The following is a 22,975-nucleotide window of genomic DNA, read 5'->3' as shown; positions in this document are numbered from 1 at the left end:
GTCAAAGATACAGGAGAGTGATATAGCAGCCAATAAAATATGTTGTTCAATATCTGACTGCTTGTATTGCCTCATGACTGATGAAAAATTTGCCTTGTTGTGTGCAGTAGAATTTTGATGCATCGCAATGCATCGTATCGAATTGAATCGAATCGTTACCTGGTGAATCGTAATCGAATTGAATTGTGAGGGCAGTGCCAATGCACACCCCTAAATATTAACTTTTGTCCAAGTATTATTCTATAGGCTATCCAATCATTTTAAACAGAAATAATGTTAAAAATACTTTTGTTTGATATAAATAATAATAATATCTTATAAAAACTAGAATTAATAACCTGAAATGCTATATTGGACTCGAATCGTTGAATATCTTCATTAAGAACGATTCTCTATAATGAATCAGACTTTCCAAAGCTACAAATGAGAGAGAGAGGACCGTTTAGAATAGATGAACCGATTCAATAGAACAAATCGGACGACGAGGAAGTCGAGGGTAGCGCTACTTCCTGCTGCCGATTTTTCGCTGAACCCCCTCTCGAAGTATAGTTAGGTCATTACTTTCTGTGCTGAATTGGTGAGCACTGTGTGTGATCGTGGTTGATTCGGCGGTTCTGTTTGCAATTTATTTCAGGACGAGATCGCATTTGCAAAAGTGCTGCAAGACGATGCCTGTCTGATATCTTAGGAATGAAGAGCGCGGTAAAAAAAAAAAAACGCACTTTATCGACCGTCGATCTCTTACTTGACTTTTCGACGAGAGGAGCCCAATATTATCTGGAGCACGTCTTTTAACTCCATGTTTTACACCAGTACTATATTGGAGAGATGATCTTTTGCCGTCTGTCTTTGAGGAGAAAAATCGAAAACAAAAAAAAGGAAGTTCAGAAGAGGCGTGTCCACAAACTACTTTCGATCTGTAGTGTAGAAATTAATGTTACTAATAAATATTCGTGACAAAGCCTTGATATCTTCACCATGAACACTATGTCGACTTCACTGAAGGTAAGAACAGGACTGGACTGTAACTTATTTAGTCCATGAGCCAGGGCCCCAAATTTGGTCCATCGGTATCATCTGGGGGGGCAAATGCTATCATTGTTTTTTGGCAAGGTATACACCCCTAGTATTAGAAAAATCACGATAATAGTGCAGCGGTGGTAGCGAAATCACTTTTTTCAGCTCATGAAGTTACTAACCCCCTAAAATAAATTCCGTTTTTGAAATCTGGTGTATATCTGGTTTAGGCTCATGCTAGGGATATTGTCAATATTCTATAATATGGTGCTTGGTATCGTTGGAAAGGGGACCTTTTAGGCTTTCATTTAAGCCCAGTACTGAATCTGTCTGACAAACAGAGAGGTCACATGACTTTTTTAAACCAGAAATAACACACATTTTTTCACAATTTCCGCCTAAACTGTATGCTTTCTTTTATCCCTGTGGCATGAAAGAACACCATGGACACAAAACTCAACAACTTCAATACTCAAGGCACTCTGATGACTCAGAAAATGTATAATATACCCATACTATTTATTTGTGAGAGCCTTAAATTAGACTTCTGCAGCCAGCACAAGTCTTCAAATTAGAATAGAGCCATTAGAATAGAGCCAATAGAATGGACAAATAGAATACCCTATTAGTCCAGGGCCAAATGGCCTATTTATTCATGTACAGTTGTAATAAAAAGTAATTGTTTCAATAGTGTTGTCAGCATAACACTTGTAAGTGGTTTAACAAAATGTTTCCATCATGTATTTTGATATTCACCCACTTTCAGTTAGAATATCAGAAAGTAGCTCATGCACGGAATGTTGATGGATTTTCACAGTTTGACGAGGTTTTGCCAGTTTTGCGAAAAGATTGTTGGTTCAGTTGACTGGTTATAACTACACTACCAACTATGCCATCTTCAATCAACTTCCATTGAGTTCCAGGGGTATTAAATGTAAGTACAAAATACTTTTTCTCTTGTGCTTGTGAAATGGTGGGGAATAGCAGAATAGTAGCAGTAGCTAATGTAAGACTGGTGTTTTTCACACTTAGTATACTTCTTTTAAACTTAAAATAAGAAAGTATACTTTCAGTCTACATTTTATGTACTTCTCAGAAATATAATTAAAATTACACTTCAGTGTACTTGATTTATACTCAGAGAAAAGTCCAGGGCCCGTATTCATAAAGATTCTAAGAATCCTCTCAGAAAACTCTTAATGTAGCTTAAAAACTTTTACATAGGAGTCTTAGCTTAAGAGCGATTCGGGGCCGATCTGAGAGCAACTCTGAGCAAGGAAAAGACAAAAACTTTCATCTTAGTGAGGAGGCGGGGCTGACCCCGTTGCTATGTATGACACAATCTTTTGAAGACTGTGATTGGCTGGTTGTCCAAGAAGGAAAAAAAAAGAGTGATTTTAAGTATAGGGTCTATTCTAATAGCCTGGTTATACCAGACTCTGCTACTTCACTTTGCTTCGTATACAGAGTCTGGAATGGCATAATAGAGAAGTGTTTTCTCTCTTACTAGGGGGCGATTGTCTGACGTTTAAAATCATTGGTTACCCGTAAGCCAATCACATGACGTTTGGTTATGGCGTGTGTTATGCGCATGCTCAGCCGCATCTAACTTCCACTGTAAACACATGTATGATGCGAAAACAAAACCATAGAGCGAAATACCGGAGTGAACATGGCTGTGAACGACTTTTGCAGATTATGTGAAGTAAATCTACGCATCCACGGTACAATCAGCATCCACGTCACGGCTCTCAGCCCGCCCTCTGTTCGTTGATTGGCCCGGCCGTCTGAAGGCCGGTGGAAAACTGAAAGATAAGCTGCTATCTCAGACTGACTACAGAAGCAAAATGAAATTGAGCGGAAGTAGGAAGTCTGACGTAGTCAGGCTACTATTCTAAGCCTTCACTTAGAAATTACATGCGACTTTGTACATTACACACTGCTGCATTATTGCATTTTCCCAGTTGCCAAATATCGTAATGTAGTGATTACTTTCATTTCTGGCGCTATGGCATTTCTGCGTGTCGGAGATGTTAGCGCGTCTCTAATAAGATCAGTCACAAACATGATCCCTGCATGATCTCATCTATAGTGTCTTATTAACTCACTGTCATTGAGTCCCATTGTCTGCAACACATTTCTTCTCCCTCTTCGTCTTTCTGCCATGTTCTCCTCTGCTAAAGAATCTCTTCAGCCTCTGAAAAGTCCTCGTCCGTACTCCTAACAATTTTGACCTTAAGACCTCTTTTAAGGGTTAAGATGCTTTCTGAATTACTTTTTTCTTTACTGGGATTTGGTCTTTAATTTTAAGAGTAAACGGCCACATTTCGAAGAATTTTCTTTGAATTTTGTCACTAGGAGCTACTCTTTGCTTTAAGATTCTTTATGAATACGGGTATATATTATATATTGATATAAAACAGATATGTTTCTAATTCTGCATATCTGAATTTTTGTGTAGGCTAGTCCACTGGTAGTGTATAACAATTTACTCTAGTTATACTTTTTTGTTTAAAATGTTGCCTTTCTTTATGAAACTTACTGACATTCAAGTGTTGATTAAAAAAGGATGCATGAAGCTAATAAAATATTTTTAAAATTAAAGTACAGTTAAAGTTATTTTTCAAGTGCAAAAATAATATATAAATAGTAAACTATAAGTATAATGTTATGTTCACTTAAAGAAAACTTACAAGTATACTTGCAGTATAAACTACGAAACTAGTATTTTACTGAGAGTACACTTCAGTGTATACTTTCATAAACAAAAAATGTACTACTTGTATTAAAATAGTAAACTACTAGTATACTTGTAAGTAACTTGTAGTACAGATGCATTACAAATGAGAAACCTAGTTGTGTACTTAGTTTACTACTCTTACAAATACAAAAAATACTAAAAGTGGGCCAATTTAGTCCCAATCAGTATTGAAATAGTACACAAGTTTACTACAAGTACACATTGTTATTAGTATACTTACTACATAAAGTATACTTAAAAAATATACTTTACTTAAGTATACTTCATAAAATTAACATGAAGACATGCACTTTTATGATGAAGAGATGCACTTTTATAATAGATGCACTTTTATAATGGATAGATGCACTTTTATAATGGATAGATGCTCTTTTATAATGGACAGATGCACTTTTATTATGGATAGATGGACTTTTATGATGGAGATATGCACTTTTATAATTGATAGATGGACTTTTATGATGGAGATATGGACTTTTATGATGGAGAGATGGACTTTTATAATGGATAGATGGACTTTTATGATGGAGAGATGGACTTTTATAATGGATAGATGGACTTTTATGATGGAGAGATGGACTTTTATAATGGATAGATGCACTTTTATAATGGATAGATGCTCTTTTATAATGGATAGATGCACTTTTATTATGGATAGATGCTCTTTTATAATGGATAGATGGACCTTTATAATGGATAGATGCACTTTTATAATTGATAGATGGACTTTTATGATGGAGATATGGACTTTTATGATGGAGAGATGGACTTTTATAATGGATAGATGGACTTTTATGATGGAGAGATGGACTTTTATAATGGATAGATGCACTTTTATAATGGATAGATGCTCTTTTATAATGGATAGATGCACTTTTATAATGGATAGATGCTCTTTTATAATGGATAGATGCACTTTTATAATGGATAGATGCTCTTTTATAATGGACAGATGCACTTTTATTATGGATAGATGCACTTTTATAATGGATAGATGCACTTTTATAATTGATAGATGGACTTTTATGATGGAGATATGGACTTTTATGATGGAGAGATGGACTTTTATAATGGATAGATGGACTTTTATGATGGAGAGATGGACTTTTATAATGGATAGATGCACTTTTATAATGGATAGATGGACTTTTATGATGGAGAGATGGACTTTTATAATGGATAGATGCACTTTTATAATGGATAGATGCTCTTTTATAATGGATAGATGCACTTTTATAATGGATAGATGCTCTTTTATAATGGATAGATGCACTTTTATAATGGATAGATGCTCTTTTATAATGGACAGATGCACTTTTATTATGGATAGATGCACTTTTATAATGGATAGATGCACTTTTATAATTGATAGATGGACTTTTATGATGGAGATATGGACTTTTATGATGGAGAGATGGACTTTTATAATGGATAGATGCACTTTTATAATGGATATATGCACTTTTATTATGGATAGATGCACTTTTATAATGGATAGATGCACTTTTATAATGGATAGACAATAATAGATTTTTACAGCGATTGATTCCTGCCGATTCCATAATGAGACTGGCGCGGCCAGAGACATTTTGGGCGCTGCGGCATATTAAATATATTATAAATAGTTTTTCCGCATGAGAAATACAATGTGTGGCAAAAGGGCGTGACAAAAGACCGAAATGAGTGACTGTCATGTGACACTTGAGAGCCCTGACTGCACTGTAGCAGTTACTGTTACACTGTTTCATAGATTAATCTATGCCAGTCTATGATTAATCTATGACAGCCAGTTTAACCTGCAAGCTAGCTAGCCTGCTAAAAACGCCAAGCTGACATTAGTCATTGCTACTATTCCCCACCAATTCACAAGCACAAGAGAAAAGGTATTTTGTACTTACATTTAATACCCTTGGAACTCAATGGAAGTTGATTGAAGATGGCATAGTTGGTAGTGTTGTTATAACCAGTCAACTGAACAAAATCTTTTCACAAAACTGACTTTTTAAAAAACCGGGGCAAACTGTCAAAATCCATCAACATTCCGTGCATGAGCTACTTTCTGATATTCTAACTGAAAGTGGGTGAATATCAAAATACATGATAGAAACATTTTGTTAAACCACTTACAAGTGTTATGCTGACAACACTATTGAAACAATTACTTTTTATTACAACTGTACATGAATAAATAGGCCATTTGGCCCTGGACTAATAGGGTATTCTATTTGTCCATTCTATTGGCTCTATTCTAATTTGAAGACTTGTGCTGGCTGCAGAAGTCTAATTTAAGGCTCTCACAAATAAATAGTATGGGTATATTATACATTTTCTGAGTCATCAGAGTGCCTTGAGTATTGAAGTTGTTGAGTTTTGTGTCCATGGTGTTCTTTCATGCCACAGGGATAAAAGAAAGCATACAGTTTAGGCGGAAATTGTGAAAAAATGTGTGTTATTTCTGGTTTAAAGAAGTCTTGTGACCTCTGTGTTTGTCAGACAGATTCAGTACTGGGCTTAAATGAAAGCCTAAAAGGTCCCCTTTCCAACGATACCAAGCACCATATTATAGAATATTGACAATATCCCTAGCATGAGCCTAAACCAGATATACACCAGATTTCAAAAACGGAATTTATTTTAGGGGGTTAGTAACTTCATGAGCTGAAAAAAGTGATTTCGCTACCACCGCTGCACTGCTATCGTGATTTTTCTAATACTAGGGGTGTATACCTTGCCAAAAAACAATGATAGCATTTGCCCCCCCGTTGATACCGATCAACCCCCCTGGCTCATGGACTAATTGATAAATGTTCTGACATTAAGCCTCGCAGTCACGAGATGAGTTTTGCTCACTTACACGATCGATATTGTTATTGTTTTTATAAACCGCGACTAGACGTGCAGCATAATGTGTTTTTTATTATTGTTACAATTTTTTTAAACTGAGTAGGGGAGAGCCGGGATGATTGAAACGCGGGACGGATGAGTGCGGTAAGTGAATTATTTGGTGTGATAGGCCTACTTTTTTTTTTTTTTTTTTTTTTTTTTTTACTAACAAGTTGTATTATTGTTTCATGTGACATTTTAATGATAATACGGCAGGTGCATCAGTACTGCAACACAATATCAGAGTTTTTCTACATGGGGAGGAGGAGACCAGGGCCCTCATTTATAACCGTTGCGTACGCACAAAACATCCCCTGAAAGAGGCGTACGGTACGACACTTCTGACGCATAAGTTGTGTTTTATAAAAACAAACTTGCAGTAGGGGTAAAAATCCTCGCACCTGCACGCAAACTCTGACGCATGCGTACGAACGTTTTGGAGATGGAGCAGTTTGGCGACACCGATGGTGAGCTGGAGTTTGTCTTTTTGGTCACTTTTAGACAGATAATCTAAAGAAAATTAAACATATACATACATTATACGCATATAGCTTATCTAACGGCAGATTAAGTAGAACCGTAAAACTTTATTATGAGTCCTAATCATAAATACAATGTATTTTCACAATAACAGTTTAAAAAATAAAATAATGATTTAAACTACGTTTTACTTCTAATATAAAAATTGATTAAATATGCCATTCTCATTAATGTTGTTAAACATTTAAACTACATGAAATCATTACTGAGAAGTTACAACATTTTTATATTCAATAAATAGAAATATTTGTTGCGGATGCAATGCTTTTGAACACTTTTGCTGTGGCATGCTGTATTTTAATGTTTTAACTACAGAGATAATTGCTTATCATGATAATAGGAGATTGTCTGAGAAAATAGTTTTGTGGAAATAATGCACAACAAGGTCTATCTGTTTCCATTAAAAATATGAATCAATTAAAATTACTATTTGGCCTGTGTAAAAGATTGAGGAAAAACTTTCTCTGAAATGTATTTTACACTGTTTGATTTATTTATTCAAAAACAAGGCAAGGATAGGCTACTAAATGATTTTTATTAATGAAATGTGACATCCGTATCTTATACTTTCCTAATGTCTGGTACCGTTAAACAAGTTATCACGTGGATGAATAATCATACGCAAATGATATGCAGATGAGGATATGCATTGTAAAACTAGGGGTTGTAAGCTCCATATATGGTTATTTCAGGGTGTGTACTTTAAGATATACTTTCGTTATTAATTTTACTACATGCCACTTAATTTACTGCATACCAATAGTGTAATCTTTAACCATGGGTCACAAAAGCTCTCTTCAACCATCTCACACCATGTGCATTATGTTTCATTTCCTAGAGGACAACTTCAGACAGCTCTCTACAACACGTCATAGACACTTATGAGACACCATGGACCAAGACTCAGAGCGTAAGTAGTTACCACAGTAAAAGCAGAGATAGTCATATGAAAAAAAAGTCTGCATTACACTGATTAAAAGTGAAGTGGCCCAAATAAGTACTTGCTACACTATAGAATATGCCGTTTTTGAATCTTATGAAATCACGTTCTTGCTTGTAAGCAGTTATCATGTTATTATCTCTCTACCAGGTGCTCGGTTTGTGGACGCCCACTGGGCGAAACTTGTCCAGAGAGTACAGATGGTGATGGCGATAGCGGATGAGCTTCGGTCCGGTGGCATGCTGGAATGGGAGCTGTACTGTTTAATCAGAGCAGCAGATACTAACCAGGAGAAAATGAGAAAGTTATATGAAGTGTTGCACTCTGGAGGAGACAAGGTTAAATCTGCCTTTTATTCTAGACTGGAAAAGCATGAGCCATCTCTGTTCAGAGACTTAGGTAAGAAGAACACACTAATTTTGGCTATTATACCACATGTGTCTAGACCTACAGGATGTACTGAGATATGTACTGTTAAAATATGTACTTTTACAGGCATTGCACAAATTGCAGAAGCTCTTGTAGAAACCTTCAATATTTTGTCTTAATTTTCCATCTTGTTAACTTATTTCTGTCAGGACCACTATCGTCAAACACGATTGACAATTAGCATATGTTTTGGATTGGAGGTATGGTTATGTTCTGGGCAAGAACCCCCAATTCAGGTCTTAAATTTAATTTAGTCAGGTCTAAAAAAGGTTTTACCCTCGTTCATTTCTAGAAACGCTGGCCTCAGAAAGTTATTACAAAGTAGAAAGTTATTACAAAGTAGCAAAAAAGTATCGAGTCGTAGCCTTCAAAGCGGAGCTCTAGAGCAGGGGTCTCCAACATGTCGCTCGTGAGCTACCAGTAGCTCGTGGCCTGATTTGAGGTCGCTCGCCAAGGGGCCGTTCACATAATCGCGTCTGTTGCGTGCTCAAGTTCGTTATTTCAAATGTAGACGTGCGGCAAGGGGGGAGCACGGTTTCATATGATTTTGAAGCTTCCCCGGGCGCCGCCATTGATTAGCGGACCATCACCTGCTGTTAGCATTCCATTGACTCCCATTCATTTTGGCGTCACTTTGACAGTGAATAACTTTACATCTGAGGCGTTTAAAGACTCCATTTGTCCAAATGTATAAAAGGCTCCATTACCTTGTATCTTACGTTATGGCCCTGTAGAAGCAGTTTTTGTAAAAATAGGCTAACGATTGCATCATAACCACGCGACTCTCTGTCGCACAGTAGAGAGATTACCGTATGGACAGGAGGAGAAGCTCGCGGGCAATCGGGGGGACGTGGAGGCAAAATGACAAAATAATGAATCCTGCTCCTAGCTCATGGACACCTCCTACTCATGCTCTCCGTCTCTGCAAGTTTCGGAAGGGAATGATTCAGATTTCTCTTGGCACAGCTACTAGAAGACAGACGGGTTGCTCACGTCACATCTACGTCGTCAAGCTCAGTTTGAGTCTGCGCAGTACGCTCGAGCCCCAGGAAGTGAGTGCTTCTAATTGACTTCACTTGTCTCCGTTGAATCCAATGGGGTCGCTGTGTCCAGTTTATATACTGTCTATGGTTGCGTGCTCAAGTTCGTTATTTCAAATGTAGGCGTGCGGCAAGCGCGCTCATAATAGAAGCGATGCAGCTGTGTTTTCCAGGTGGAGCGAGATGAAAAAATCTAAACTTTTTTTCTGCAAGCGCACCGCAGGTCATGTGACAAGAACCAACCAATCAGCTTCACCCTTTCCGTAACAACATTGAAAGCTCAGTCAACAGGAAGGATGGGGGTGCACCCAAACACTACGGGTGTTTTTCTCTTCTCTGTAAATAAATCTTGAAGCAGAGCTACAGCAAGCGTTTATCGGTGGTGAAAATCCATTAGCTACTACAACAACCATAGATGTACATAATAAAGGCTAGATGTCTCGTCCGCGCTGCTGGCCAATGGAGGTCAACGTCCGCACCTGGCGGCCATCTTGTCACACTCAGCTCGCTCACTCGTAACATTGTGTTTTAATGGTACTTTTTAAATAACCATAACTTGCTCAATTTTCTACCGACTTTCAAACGGTTTGGTTTATTATAAACATCAGAGATGTAGTTATGACACTGCATACTTATGAATAATTATAACCATGGACTTCCATATGAAAATAACATTGAACAGAACAGATAGGTGCAATGAATATACACACGCACAAGGTATTTGTTATTTATGTTAAATCAATATATAGGCTACTAAAACTCAGTGTACAGAATGGCAACATGAGATGTGTATATATATATATATATATATATATATATTAGGGGTGTAACGATACGCGTATTCGTATCGAACCGTTCGGTACGAGGCTTTCGGTTCGGTTTTCGGTACGCATTACGTACCGAACGGTTCGTTGGACCATTTTTTCTGCCGACCAAAATTTCGTTATTTCAAATGAAGGTGCGTCGCGGGTGGCAAGCGCGCTCATAGAGGCTGGCGCGACCACAACATCAACTGGCAAATGCAATGTAAGGAACGAAACTGAGCTACTCTTACTGTGTTTGTGTGGACCGTTTATCAGTTTTGACCTGTGAAGCGGGACTCGCGAGCCCTATGCGCGAGCCTGATCAAGCAACACCACACAGCGCTAAGAGATCCAGACCAGTAAAGAAAGCATTTTAATTTCAAATGCTTTTTGAATTCGCCACTGAAGTAATAACATCGCTGTGAGATCTAGTGAGAAACATGCACATTTCTCTGTTATTAACGGATCAAACAGCGCTGACGTGGAAACCAGGAAGAAACATCGTGCCATGAATGAACTGGCCGGTGTCCACAGATCAGCAACATTCACCGTGGAATGGATTTGGTGTAGTAACACTAACTGCAAGGTATGGAAGTTTGTCAGGAATAGTGGGCTATAATGCTTTCAAGTAACATTACGTCTGTTTTATTTTGACATTATGAATACAATTGCTGCCCTCAAATGTTAATCTGAACTAAAATAAACCTTTGTTTATAACTAGCCTACTACTACAATATTACATTTCATTTTGTCCAAGGAGCTGTTTTGTTTTATATGCTCATAAGAAGAGTCAAGTATAGCTCCATTATTGCTCAGTAAAAAAAGCAACAAAAAAAATTAATAAAAAAATCATACTTTATGATGTTAGTTTCATTAAATAAAATAATAAAAAAAAAAAAATGAATTCAAGGAAATTTCTCTGGCATTTATTTATTTTTGCTGTAGCCTATGGAAAACGTACCGAACCGAACCGTACCGAACCGTGACACAAGTGTATCGTATCGAACCGAACCGTGAATTTTGTGAACCGTTACACCCCTAATATATATATATATATATATATATATATATATATATATATATATATATATATATATATATATATATATATATATACACTTTTATAATATGAATATTACTATTATAATAAAATAATTTGAATTATTACATGTTTATTTGAACTTCTTCAGGGTTGGGCCATTTCTAGGCTTTTCCCCCCGACACCCCCCCGCCTTCTTCAGAGATCACTGTTCTCACCTATTTTGGCCTACCATCAAATGCCTGACCTCTTCAGAAAGCTGAGACCCTGTAGTTTCTTAGGAAACAATCAGAATAATTGTGTGAAGTACTGGCAGAGTTATAGAGGCTAGAATATTGTTTTTTCTTTCTGCCGGATAACAAGCCTCTCTGAATTGACCACATTTCAGCCCTCTAGGTCACTTGATATGACTTTAGAAAAATATAATCATAATACTGTCATATCTTACAGCTGAAAGGTGATCCCACGGGCTCTCGTTTTGAGACTACGGCGATTGGAGCAACCATAGGCTGCACAAAAGTCTGGCATCTTCTCTTATAAAGCCAGCAATTTTCTGTATCATAATGTAAGATGTTTTTAACAAACCAAACCGATTGGAAATCATGTGCAACTTAAGTTATATTGAAAATAAAGAGCAATTCTGCCTCTCCCACTGATGTAAAATTGCTGGGTAGCAGCTAAACTGTAACGTTAGCTGCTACTAGGTCTCACTCAAAGCTTCTATTAGCCAGCTAATAACTACAACCACATAAAATCGTTATTGGTGTCAGTAAAACCTATACAATTGAACAGCTCGATTGTGGTCTCAGCCTTGATAACTTGCCCAAGTAGCCGTGATACACAACTATGGTGCACGATTAAGTCGTTTTTCGAAAAGAAAAGCTGCAATTTCAACATGTTCAAGCATCCAGAATTATTAGAGACTCTGATAGAGACTCCGCCGTAAGACTTCTAGCCTTTATTATGTATATCTATCTCCACTCTCGTTGTGGAGAGTGCATGCATGGTTGCATAGCAACGACAGACGCCACGGGAACATCGGACCGAATTTTACTATTAATAATAAAAGATAAGCTAATGTGCATTGTAAATGTCAGTAATTTATCTTTTTTTTTTACTCATTCTTTTTATTAAGAATTATTCTATTGAATATTGAATATTCTATGTCTTAAAAAGGTCTTAAATGTGACTTACTGAAACCTGCAAGAACCCTGCATGGATAACAGCAGGGAGAGCAGCAATAACCCCCTTTAGGGTAAACAGAACAGAACCAACATGAATGTATTGCAGATGTCATTAATGTCAATATTTTAATGTACAACCTAATTCAAGAATTTAGTCGGATTCAAAGGGGAATCAGAAAGCCAAATCCTGACTGACTAGAGGAGGAGCTGGGGATGGAGGGGGGTAGTAAGCTCCTGAGAAACGCGATACTGCTGATAATACTGGAGGAGCTTATATATGAATACAGTGATAGTTGTGTTCCTATAGGTAGACGTGGATCAGCTGAGAGTCTTTGCTTTTTAAACCGGAAGTAGAAAATTGCTCTAAAAAATGCAAAAATAACTAATTTCCACTTATGGATAGACTTTAAGAGTACTTTTAGTGTTTTCAATGATGTGCAGTCTGAACGTATTTGTTCCCTTCTCAAAAAATGTGAATCATCAATACTGTTAGCTTAGGGCAGTTGTGGCACAAACCTTACATTGGGTGGTGATCTAATACATTTCTTCAGCAATAGACAGACAGACAGCGAGATAGATAGATTGATGTAAAATGTTTGAAAATATATGTGAAATGCCTTAATCAATATATCAATTAATAAACCACTGAATGTATCAAGTGTGTCTAATGTTCTACAGGCTCCACAGGACATCACACACACTCTGAAAAAACACATTCCTCAGGTGACTGATTAATTTTATAATGTTTTAAATATTGCACTCCATCGACCTCGTAATTTAGTTGGTATTTCTCTGCTCTGGAATTTATTACTGTATTAGAATCAAAAAAAAAAAAAAAAAAAACTAACTCTTTGAACATTGAACATTTCTACAGAAATCAGCTCAGTGATTCACAACTATATGAAGCGGATCTGCAGCGAGTATCAGTATGTGACTGAGTATAACTCACTGCCTGGTGAACATGTGCTGCTGTCTGAGCGCTTCACACAACCTCTGATCCTTCAGAAACATAGAGATGAAAAAGAGCGAGAAGAAGAGATCCGCTCCAGTGGAGAGAGCTTCCAGCAGGTCCTCAGCTCCAGGAGCAGTGGAGACTCTGTCCATCTCAGCTCTCTGTTCGACCCAGATGACCGTGGGATCAGTCCTAGTTCTGTGATACTGCAGGGAAATTCTGGAAATGGGAAATCTTTCACTGTGCAGAAGATCATGATGGACTGGGCATCTGGTCACCTCTACAAAGGGCGGTTTGATATTCTGTTCCACTTAAAGTGTAAAGAAATAAATCGCATTCCTGGCGAGAAGAGTTTGGTGGAGATCTTGAGCTGCAGTTGTAGTTTATCATCACATGAGATCTCACAGATTTTACAGCAGTCGCCAGAGAAGGTGCTTTTGGTCATTGATGGATTTGATGAGCTGAAACTCACACAGGACATTAATGACACGTCAGCACACACTGATCTGCTTCAGAAAGCCCCACCTGTGGACACTCTTTGTGCCCTGCTGAGGGGTCGAATCCTGCCAGAGTCTTTCCTGCTGGTCTCCTCCAGATCTACAGCTACGGACACACTCAGTAATCTGCTCAAAGGACCTCAGCGTTTCTCTGAGATTGTGGGATTTTCAGAAAAGGGGGTGGAGGAGTACTTCCAGAAGTTTTTTCAAAATGAGGACCATTTCAGGGCGGCTTATACATCTGTAAAGGCAAATGAAACCCTCATCACTGCCTGCTCAATCCCTGTCGTCTGCTGGATCATCTGCACAACTATCCAGGAGAGATTCACATCTGGTGTAAATAAGACAAGCGGACTGGAAACCATCACCTCCATCTACGTGGACTTTGTGTGCACTCTTCTGGAGCATCACTGCCAGGGTTCGAGTCAGTCCGTCCCGACCCTGCTGAAGAGTCTGGGTCAGCTGGCAGAGAGAGGGATGCAGGAACAGCAAGTCCTGCTGGATGAGAAAAGTGTGAATGAAACCATTTCAGACCCTGCTGGAAATCCATTCTTGTGCAAGTTCCTGTTTAAGAGAGGAATCCACCAGGAGACAATGTTCAGTTTCATGCATCTCAGCTTTCAGGAGTTCTTCTGTGCTCTGTACTATGTTCTTCTGGGTGAAGAAGAGTCCCTGAGGAAACTCTGTGCTCTGTACTATGTTCTTCTGGGTGAAGAAGAGCCCCTGAGGAAACTAACAAGACTTTGCGATGATATTTTCTCAAAACAACGTTTAGTAGCTGTGGTGCAATTTGCATTTGGTTTGTTGAATAAGGATGTGAGACTCACACTTGAAAAACATGGTCTGTTCATTTGTCAAAAAACACAGGCTGATCTGAAAGAACTGATTTACGAAAATTGTAAAGATCAATCCTTTTTTCTTCTTCACTGTCTCTATGAACTCCATGAAAAAGATTGTGTGAAAGCAGCAGTGGAATCCTGGAAAGGGGGAAGAACAGACTTCTGTGCCCTGCTGTACTGCTCTCAGTGCTGTCAGAGCATTGAAAGAATCTCTTTGTATTTAACATCGGAAGATTTTTCTATGATTTTGCCTGAACTTCACAAGCTTAAAAAAGTAAGGTAAATGCGTTGATCTAAAACACATATTTGGTGGATGTAATTCATATATAATCTCTAATTTGCTGTTGCAAGTTAAACTTAATTATTCTGTACAGTAATGTTCTGTATTTGATTTTGAAGCTTGGCTATAATGGATCCATCAGACTCTGATCTCATTGAACTGATCTACGCTCTCACGAGAGAACAGACCCTGAGCTCACAGAGGTAATGTTTTAAAATATATTTTATACATTTGATGTGTGTTATGCACATGTGCTATCATCCTTTAATGTGCTTTTGTTTAACTTTAAGGTTAAGGTTCTACTGCTCACTTGATCTGTCAATCAACGAAGAGCCGTCCAGGTGAAGAACAAGTTAATTTTTTTTTTTTCATCAAATAGTTTTTTTCTCATGATAACCAGAAATAATTTGATGGTTAATATGTTTTGTTTAACCAATTATATCATCATCTTGTTCTCCCGTTTATCTGGCACTTGGTCTCCGCAATCTAATAGATTATAATTCTAATAGTAATAATGCAACTAAATTGGTCACCCAAAACAGTTAAAAAAAATAAGGTACACACTTTTATCTTTTTTGACTATTGCTTTTTTTATAGTATCTACATAAAGATTGGCCTGCTTCAACATCCGGATTTGCAATCATTCCGTCTCACCTTTCCACACTCAGAGATATTCAACATCGACTGGACCAGACTTTTTCAGATAATTCACCAAAGGGATTCAGAAGCATTACCGTCATTTCTCCATTCCTTCTCTAAACTGAACAAGATGGAAATGAGAGTGGGGCATCTAACTGAGAGGTTGTCTGTCTGGACCCTCCAGATGACCTTGAACTGCCCCAGTCTAACCGAACTCACGTGAGTAACATCTGGAATCACCTCTGTCCTGTTTCTATGTGAATTTGTCTGTTGATGAGAACTGAGTATCTAATATTCAAAGGGAAATTCTGTCATAATTTACTCGCCCTCATGTTGTTCCAAACCTGTTTTCCTCTGAGGAACACAACATAAGTTATTTTAAAGAATGCTTGTGTAACAGTTTCAGATCCCATGGACTTCTATTGTTTGGACAAGAAATACAATGAACCAAAACTGTTTTTTTACCAGCATTATTCAAAATATCTTCTTCTGTGTTCTGCAGAAGAAAGAAAGACACAGGTTTTGAATGACGACAAAGTAAACAATTTTTAGTGAACTACCCTTTTAAAACATTATAAGGCTATTAATTAATGACACTGATCACACAGTCACTCACCTTTGAGGAACTGAAAACCTTTTTTTTATTATTATATTAATTTATTATTATTATTTTATTCATTTGTTTTATTATTTCAATTTATTTAGTTATTTATTTTGGCAGTTTAGCTCTTGCTATATCAGATAACCTTACAAAGCTAATGAAACCGCGCATCTGTAGTTCATGGCCTTCATCCATTTAAACTGTTATGGAATTGTTTAAATTAATGTGTAATAAGCAGATGTGAAGAATGGCATTATCAATCTTAATCATTTTATCTGTATAATGTGTTTCCACATCTAGGGTATATGCTGGCTTATTACTGGAGGATGGAATCGAGATCTTGCAGAGCTCAAACACAAGACCAAGTTGTATGATGACACTTTACGGGTTTGTATTGGTTTATCATTATATAGATTTTCTATGCAATTTCATGGAGAGTTCAGTTTGCAAGCTTTAAAAAGGAGACAAAAACACCATAAAAGAACGACTTTTCCATATTCCATGTTTTCTGAAGTCACATAATTATGGAGCTTATAATATGACAAAACGATTTGAATTTGAATTGTGTAAATTTGAATTATTTGCAAGTGTAATCTAACAAAATAGAATTTTAGGTGGTAGTTTAAATAGTTCTGAATTTGATTTTTTTTAAACGAATATTGAACATTTGAAATTTAACAAACTGAAATGTTTTTATGGCTAAAATTTATAGACATGTATTTTCAAACAGCTAGTTTTTTTGTTCTGAATTCTTATACTGCAAATATTCAGTTTAAAAAAATACAGATTCAAGTTTTCAAGATGAAGAAATTTGGAACTTCAAATTCAGTTTTCTAAAATTCAATCTCAAAAATTCAAACTCAAAAATTCAGATCTTACAGAAAGTAGGCCACAGGTCATCCACAGGGAAGAGTAAAGGATCTCAGATAAGTCGAACATGTCATAATACACAAGGCGGAAGCAAGATGCAAGTAAAAACTCTTTATTGATGGGTCAATGACACAAATTCTGTATGGGTTCTCGGGTGGGCTGGTGGCGCAGGGACAAGATGGTCAGCGTGCTGGTGAAGAGTGGTGACGGTGATCCAGTGCAGGTGAACATCCAGACGAGACGGAAACCAGGAAGACACTGAACAGGAACTCGAACCGGAAACAGGATTGCAGACGAGGAACACACACTGAAGACACCAAACAACGATCTGACAAAGAGAGGAGAGTGCGATGAGAATTTATAGGTGAGGGAATTGGCAGCAGCTGGTGCGGGGAATGAGATCAGCTGGCACGCTGATCAGCTGGAACGAGCGGTAACGCCCACTCACACACACCCACACACACAGAACAACAAATACACGAGACATGAAGAAAACCGTGAATTCATGAACCGTGACAGTACCCCCCCCTCCTAGGAACGCCTCCTGGCGTCCCCAGACTCCCTTACCTGTCGATTGTAATCATCAATAAGGGAGTGATCCAGAATGTCTCTAGCAGGCACCCAACTTCTCTCCTCCGGACCGTAACCTTCCCAGTCCACCAAGTACTGGAACCCGCGTCCCCTCCGCCTTGAGTCCAGAATGCGATTAACCGAATAAGTAGGTTCCCCTTCTACGAGTCGCGGCGGGGGGGGAACCGGGGCAGGCGGATTAATACAAGAACAAAACACAGGTTTTATTTTGGAAACATGGAAGGCGGGATGAATCCTCCTGTACACTGGAGGGAGTTTGAGGCGGACTGCCACCGGACTAATGATCTTGGTGACAGTGAACGGGCCGATAAATTTGGGAGCAAGTTTATTAGAGACGGAACGGAGAGGAATGTTCTTGGTAGAAAGCCACACTTTTTGACCAACGACGTATACGGGAGGCCTCGACCGGTGGCGATCGGCTCTGGCCTTGGTGCGCGCTCCCACTTGGAGTAGAGTCTCACGGTAGCAAGTGCGATGACACCTCTGGACGAAAGCGTGAGCGGAGGGGACCGCGACTTCGGATTCCAGACTAGGAAAAATTGGTGGCTGTTAACCTAGACTACACTCAAACGGAGATAGGCCCATGGATGACACTGGTAACGAATTGTGGGCGTACTCCACCATTGACAGTTGTTGGCTCCATGAGGAAGGATTCTTGGAGACCAGACATCGCAACGTTCTTTCCAAATCCTGGTTGGCTCTCTCAGTTTGGCCATTGCTCTGGGGATGAAACCCTGAGGACAGACTAACAGTCGCTCCCAGTAATCTACAAAACTCTTGCCAAAATTTGGACACGAATTGGGGTCCTCTGTCGGAAACCACGTCCGTCGGGAGGCCATGTAACCGAAAGACGTGGTTAACGACTGTTAACGCTGTCTCCTTGACTGAGGGTAATTTGGGCAAGGGAATAAAGTGGACCGTCTTCGAGAACCGGTCCACCACGGTCAAAACTACCGTGTTACCCTGAGAGGGTGGGAGGGCGGTGACAAAATCTAGTGCGATATGGGACCAGGGTCTCGAAGGGATCGGCAGCGGTTAAAGGAGCCCATCTGGGGGTCGATTGGAAGTCTTACCAGTGGCACAAACTGAGCAAGCCAAAACAAAACTGTGAATGTCGCGAGCCATACGTGGCCACCAAAATCGTTGCTTGACTAAAGATGTAGTGCGACTGACTCCTGGATGACAAGCCACATTGGAACAATGCCCCCACTGAATAACGTCGGACCGTAAACCCTCTGGCACAAATAAACGGTTCGGTGGACAACCAACCGGAGGCGTTACCCCTTGTAAGGCCGTCTTGACCTTCGATTCGACCTCCCATGTGAGTGTGGAGATAATTAGGGTCTCCGGAAAAATGCACTCGGGACTAGACGGGCGATCGGAGCGGTCAAAAATGCGCGATAAAGAATCGGGTTTGATGTTTTTGGAACCCGGGCTGTACGAGAGAGTAAAGTCAAAACGTCCGAAAGAAAGTGCCCACCGAGCTTGCCTGGAGTTCAATCTTTTAGCGGTTCTAATGTATTCCAGATTCTTATGATTGGTCCAAACAATAAAAGGTACCCCCGACCCTTCTAACTAGTGTTGCTTTCGTCAACGAAAATTATGACGAAATATTGTCGTCAACGAACCGTTATCACCTGACGAAAACGAGACGAGGCGAGACGTGAATGCTGGTCATGTGACGATGACTAAAATACATGTATAATGCAATATCGTTGACGAATAAGAACGAGACTAAATGTGGTTTACAAAATAAAAACTATGCTAAAATGTCTCTTCATTTTCGTTGACCAAAACGAGACGAAATGTTATAACGTCACGACGAATGAGAGAGTTGTTCGTGAACCCAATAGCTTTGTCGGCTTTAAATTCTGGTTTGCGATCTGGTCACCCGATTATCAGCGAATTTAACAATATTACTCCATTAGTTATTCTATTAAAATGTCTCATTGATATATTTGACACATTCATAATCATTACTTTTGCCGGTTCTTTGTGACAGCTGTATGTTATTGGCAGCGTCATCCTCCGGTTACATGAACGCGTCACTGCATCAGCACCAGCACATGGAGATTTTATTTTAGAGAATAATCGCACAACCTATTTGATATTCTATAATTAAATAAACTAATCGAATAACCAAAATTCGTGACTCATCCCTGCATGGAATCTCTTGTTTCTTTTCCCAAATCTTCACTCACGTCTCACCCATTTTCTAAAGGGATTATAAACGTTTCTTCATTGGTTCGCTTTTAATTAGGCCTATTATATTCGTATTCTTTACTGTGGTAAAGTAGAAAAACGCTGTAGGACAGATAGCCTATACATTTGTACTTGCATGTCAAATTCTTTTTAACACAGTTTGTGCTTGTTATTAGACATGGTAAGGCGCGTCAAGTTTAGTTATAAAGCGCGTTTCACACGCGCGGGTGATTTTTAGATTCACTTTCTCTGGCAGCGCAATCTCAAACATAGCCTAAATATTTCGCCCTTGTGGAGGATAATATTCGCTCTTCAGACCAATTTACATCAAGTAGAAAACACGAAGATATCATAAAGAGATCGATGGTCTCTCTCCTGCTCGTGTCCCACATCCCTCTCAAAGCGCAGAGTGGTAGGCTATATCACGCGTCTTTGTGTGGAAATATAAAACGAGTTTTTTTTTTTTTTTTTTTTTTTAAATAACCCCCCAACCACCGCTGGTAGTTGGTCCATTACCGCCGTGGTAAAAAAAAAAAACTGCCACCGTCACAGCCCTAAATATACTAAATATAATAAGATAACCTTGTTTGAAATTCTATATTGACTGGGTTAAATAGAATTGCATTACTAAAAAGAGACTAAAATACAATTTTCATTGACTAAAACTAGACTAAAATGTCATCAGTTTTCGTCGACTAAAACTAGACTAAAATGTCATCAGTTTTCGTTGACTAAAACTAGACTAAAATGTCATCAGTTTTCGTCGACTAAAACTTGACTAGACTAAAAAGAGTATGAACGTGACTAAAACTAATAAAAACTAAAACGACAGCTTGACACAAAGACTAGACTAAAACTAAAATTAAAACAGGCCGCCAAAAACAACACTACTTCTAACCAGTGACGCCATTCTTCCAATGCTAACTTGACTGCCAACAACTCTCTGTTACCAATATCATAATTATGTTCGGCAGGGGACAAACGGTGAGACAAAAACGCGCACGGATGCATTCTGTCGTCTGCAGGAGAATGTTGGGATAGCACTGCACCTACCCCCACCTCTGACGCATCGACCTCCACCACGAACTGACGTGATGGATCAGGGGTAACTAAGATGGGGGCTGAAACAAAGCGGCCTTTCAGTTTGGCAAACGCAGCCTCAGCTGCGTCTGACCACCTGAACGTAGTTCTGGGGGAGGTCAAGGCGGTCAGAGGCGAGGCTAGTTGGCTGAAATTGCGAATGAACCGCCGGTAAAAATTGGCGAACCCCAGAAACCTCTGTAGGGCCTTACGGGAATCTGGACTTGGCCAATCCACCACAGCCTTAACCTTCTCAGGATCCATACGCATTCCCTCAGACGACACAATGTACCCTAAGAAAGGAACCGACTGTGCATGAAAAGCGCATTTCTCCGCCTTGACAAAAAGCCCATTCTCTAGCAGCCTCTGAAGCACTCGTCGAACGTGCTGCACGTGCTCCTGGAGAGAAGAAGAAAATATCAATATGTCATCCAGGTAGACATATATGAACTGATCGACCATATCTCGCAGCACGTCGTTGACGAGTGCCTGGAAGACTGCCGGGGAGTTGGACAAGCCGAAGGGCATGACCAAGTATTCAAAGTGCCCCCTGGGGGTGTTAAAAGCAGTCTTCCATTCATCCCCCTTCCTGATGCGGACCAAATGATAAGCATTACGTAAGTCCAATTTAGTGAAGATCGACGCTCCCTGCAACCTCTCGAAGGCTGAAGACATCAGCGGCAAAGGATAAGTATTCTTTACCGTGATGCTGTTCAGCCCCCGGTAGTCAATACAAGGTCGCAGGGATCCGTCCTTCTTCCCCACAAAAAAGAACCCCTCCCCCGCTGGAGAAGAGGAAGGGCGGATGAACCCCGCTGCTAGTGAATCAGAAATATATTTCTCCATAGCCTCTCTTTCTGGAACAGAAAGTGAATATAACTTTCCCTTAGGCGGAGACGTACCTGGCAGTAACTCTATAGCACAGTCATAGGGACGATGCGGAGGGAGAGAAGCAGCCACGAGACTTACTGAACACTTCCTTCAGGTCTTGATACTCCGCGGGCACGTTACATAAATCCACTGCTTCCTCCTGAAACGTAGAAACAGAAACAGACGGACAAGCAGACACAAGACAGGACTCATGACATTTACTGCTCCACTCAACCACTGATTTCTGCTGCCAGTCTATCTTGGGATTGTGTTCAATGAGCCAGGGGTGTCCTAAAGCAATGGGTGCGAGTGGGGAGTCCAGGATGTAGAAGGGAAGTGGTTTCATTGTGGTTGCCAGAAACACGAGCGGGTAACATCCGACGTTCGACTCGGGAGAGTCGGGAATCCACACGAAGCGCCAGTTCAGTCAACTCATTGAGTTTAGTGGGTAAGTCCAGAGCATAAATCTCTCTCCGGACGTGGTCAGCCAGCCCATGCAGGAACATATACCACTGCGCCTCTTCGTTCCACTGACACTCTGCCGCCAAAGTCCGGAACTCAATAGAGTAGTCAGATACAGATCTTTCACCTTGCTTGAGGTCCGCAAGAATCCGTGCCGCTTCTCTTCTCGCGACCGCACGGTCAAATACTCTCTTCATTTCGGCGGAGAGTGTCTGGAACGAGGCACAGCATGTATCTTGGTTCTCCCACACCGCTGTCCCCCATAGCGCTGCCCTCCCAGTCAGTAGCGTAAGTACGAATGCAACCTTGCTCTGTTCCTTCGCAAAGGTCTTGGGCTGCAGAGAAAAGTGCATTGAACAGCGTGTTAGGAATGCTCTGCAATAGTTTGGCTCACCGTCGTATGACTCGGGAACAGGTAGGCGGGGCTCTGACTGGGAGGCGCTCTCTGGTGGTACT

The 22,975-nt window shown here is 39.7% G+C and overlaps 1 protein-coding gene across 4 annotated transcripts in view; it reads left to right on the top strand.

Annotated features, from left to right (window-relative positions):
• Positions 1-466: 466 nt before the first annotated feature.
• The window catches only part of LOC311298684 (NACHT, LRR and PYD domains-containing protein 1 homolog), a 29,483-nt gene continuing 6,974 nt past the window's right edge, over positions 467-22,975 (top strand). Inside the window, exons 1-10 of one of the 4 annotated variants that reach the window (XM_084421815.1) lie at positions 467-1,005; positions 6,726-6,766; positions 8,040-8,111; positions 8,292-8,540; positions 13,315-13,359; positions 13,511-15,203; positions 15,324-15,407; positions 15,495-15,545; positions 15,802-16,062; positions 16,745-16,831. In XM_084421815.1, the coding sequence (XP_084277941.1) occupies positions 8,093-8,111; positions 8,292-8,540; positions 13,315-13,359; positions 13,511-15,203; positions 15,324-15,407; positions 15,495-15,545; positions 15,802-16,062; positions 16,745-16,831 (2,489 nt within the window). In that variant the 5' untranslated portion in view covers positions 467-1,005; positions 6,726-6,766; positions 8,040-8,092. The remainder of the gene's footprint in view (positions 1,006-6,725; positions 6,767-8,039; positions 8,112-8,291; positions 8,541-13,314; positions 13,360-13,510; positions 15,204-15,323; positions 15,408-15,494; positions 15,546-15,801; positions 16,063-16,744; positions 16,832-22,975) is intronic. The other 3 variants (XM_084421816.1, XR_014628979.1, XM_084421814.1) reach the window with 3 other exon arrangements.

The sequence above is a fragment of the Rutilus rutilus genome, assembly GCF_951802725.1.
Source record: "Rutilus rutilus genome assembly, chromosome: 10".
In the NCBI taxonomy this organism is placed as follows: Eukaryota; Metazoa; Chordata; class Actinopteri; order Cypriniformes; family Leuciscidae; genus Rutilus; species Rutilus rutilus.
The sequence above is the reverse complement of the archived record's forward strand: the minus strand, read 5'-3'. Positions and strand labels throughout refer to the sequence as shown.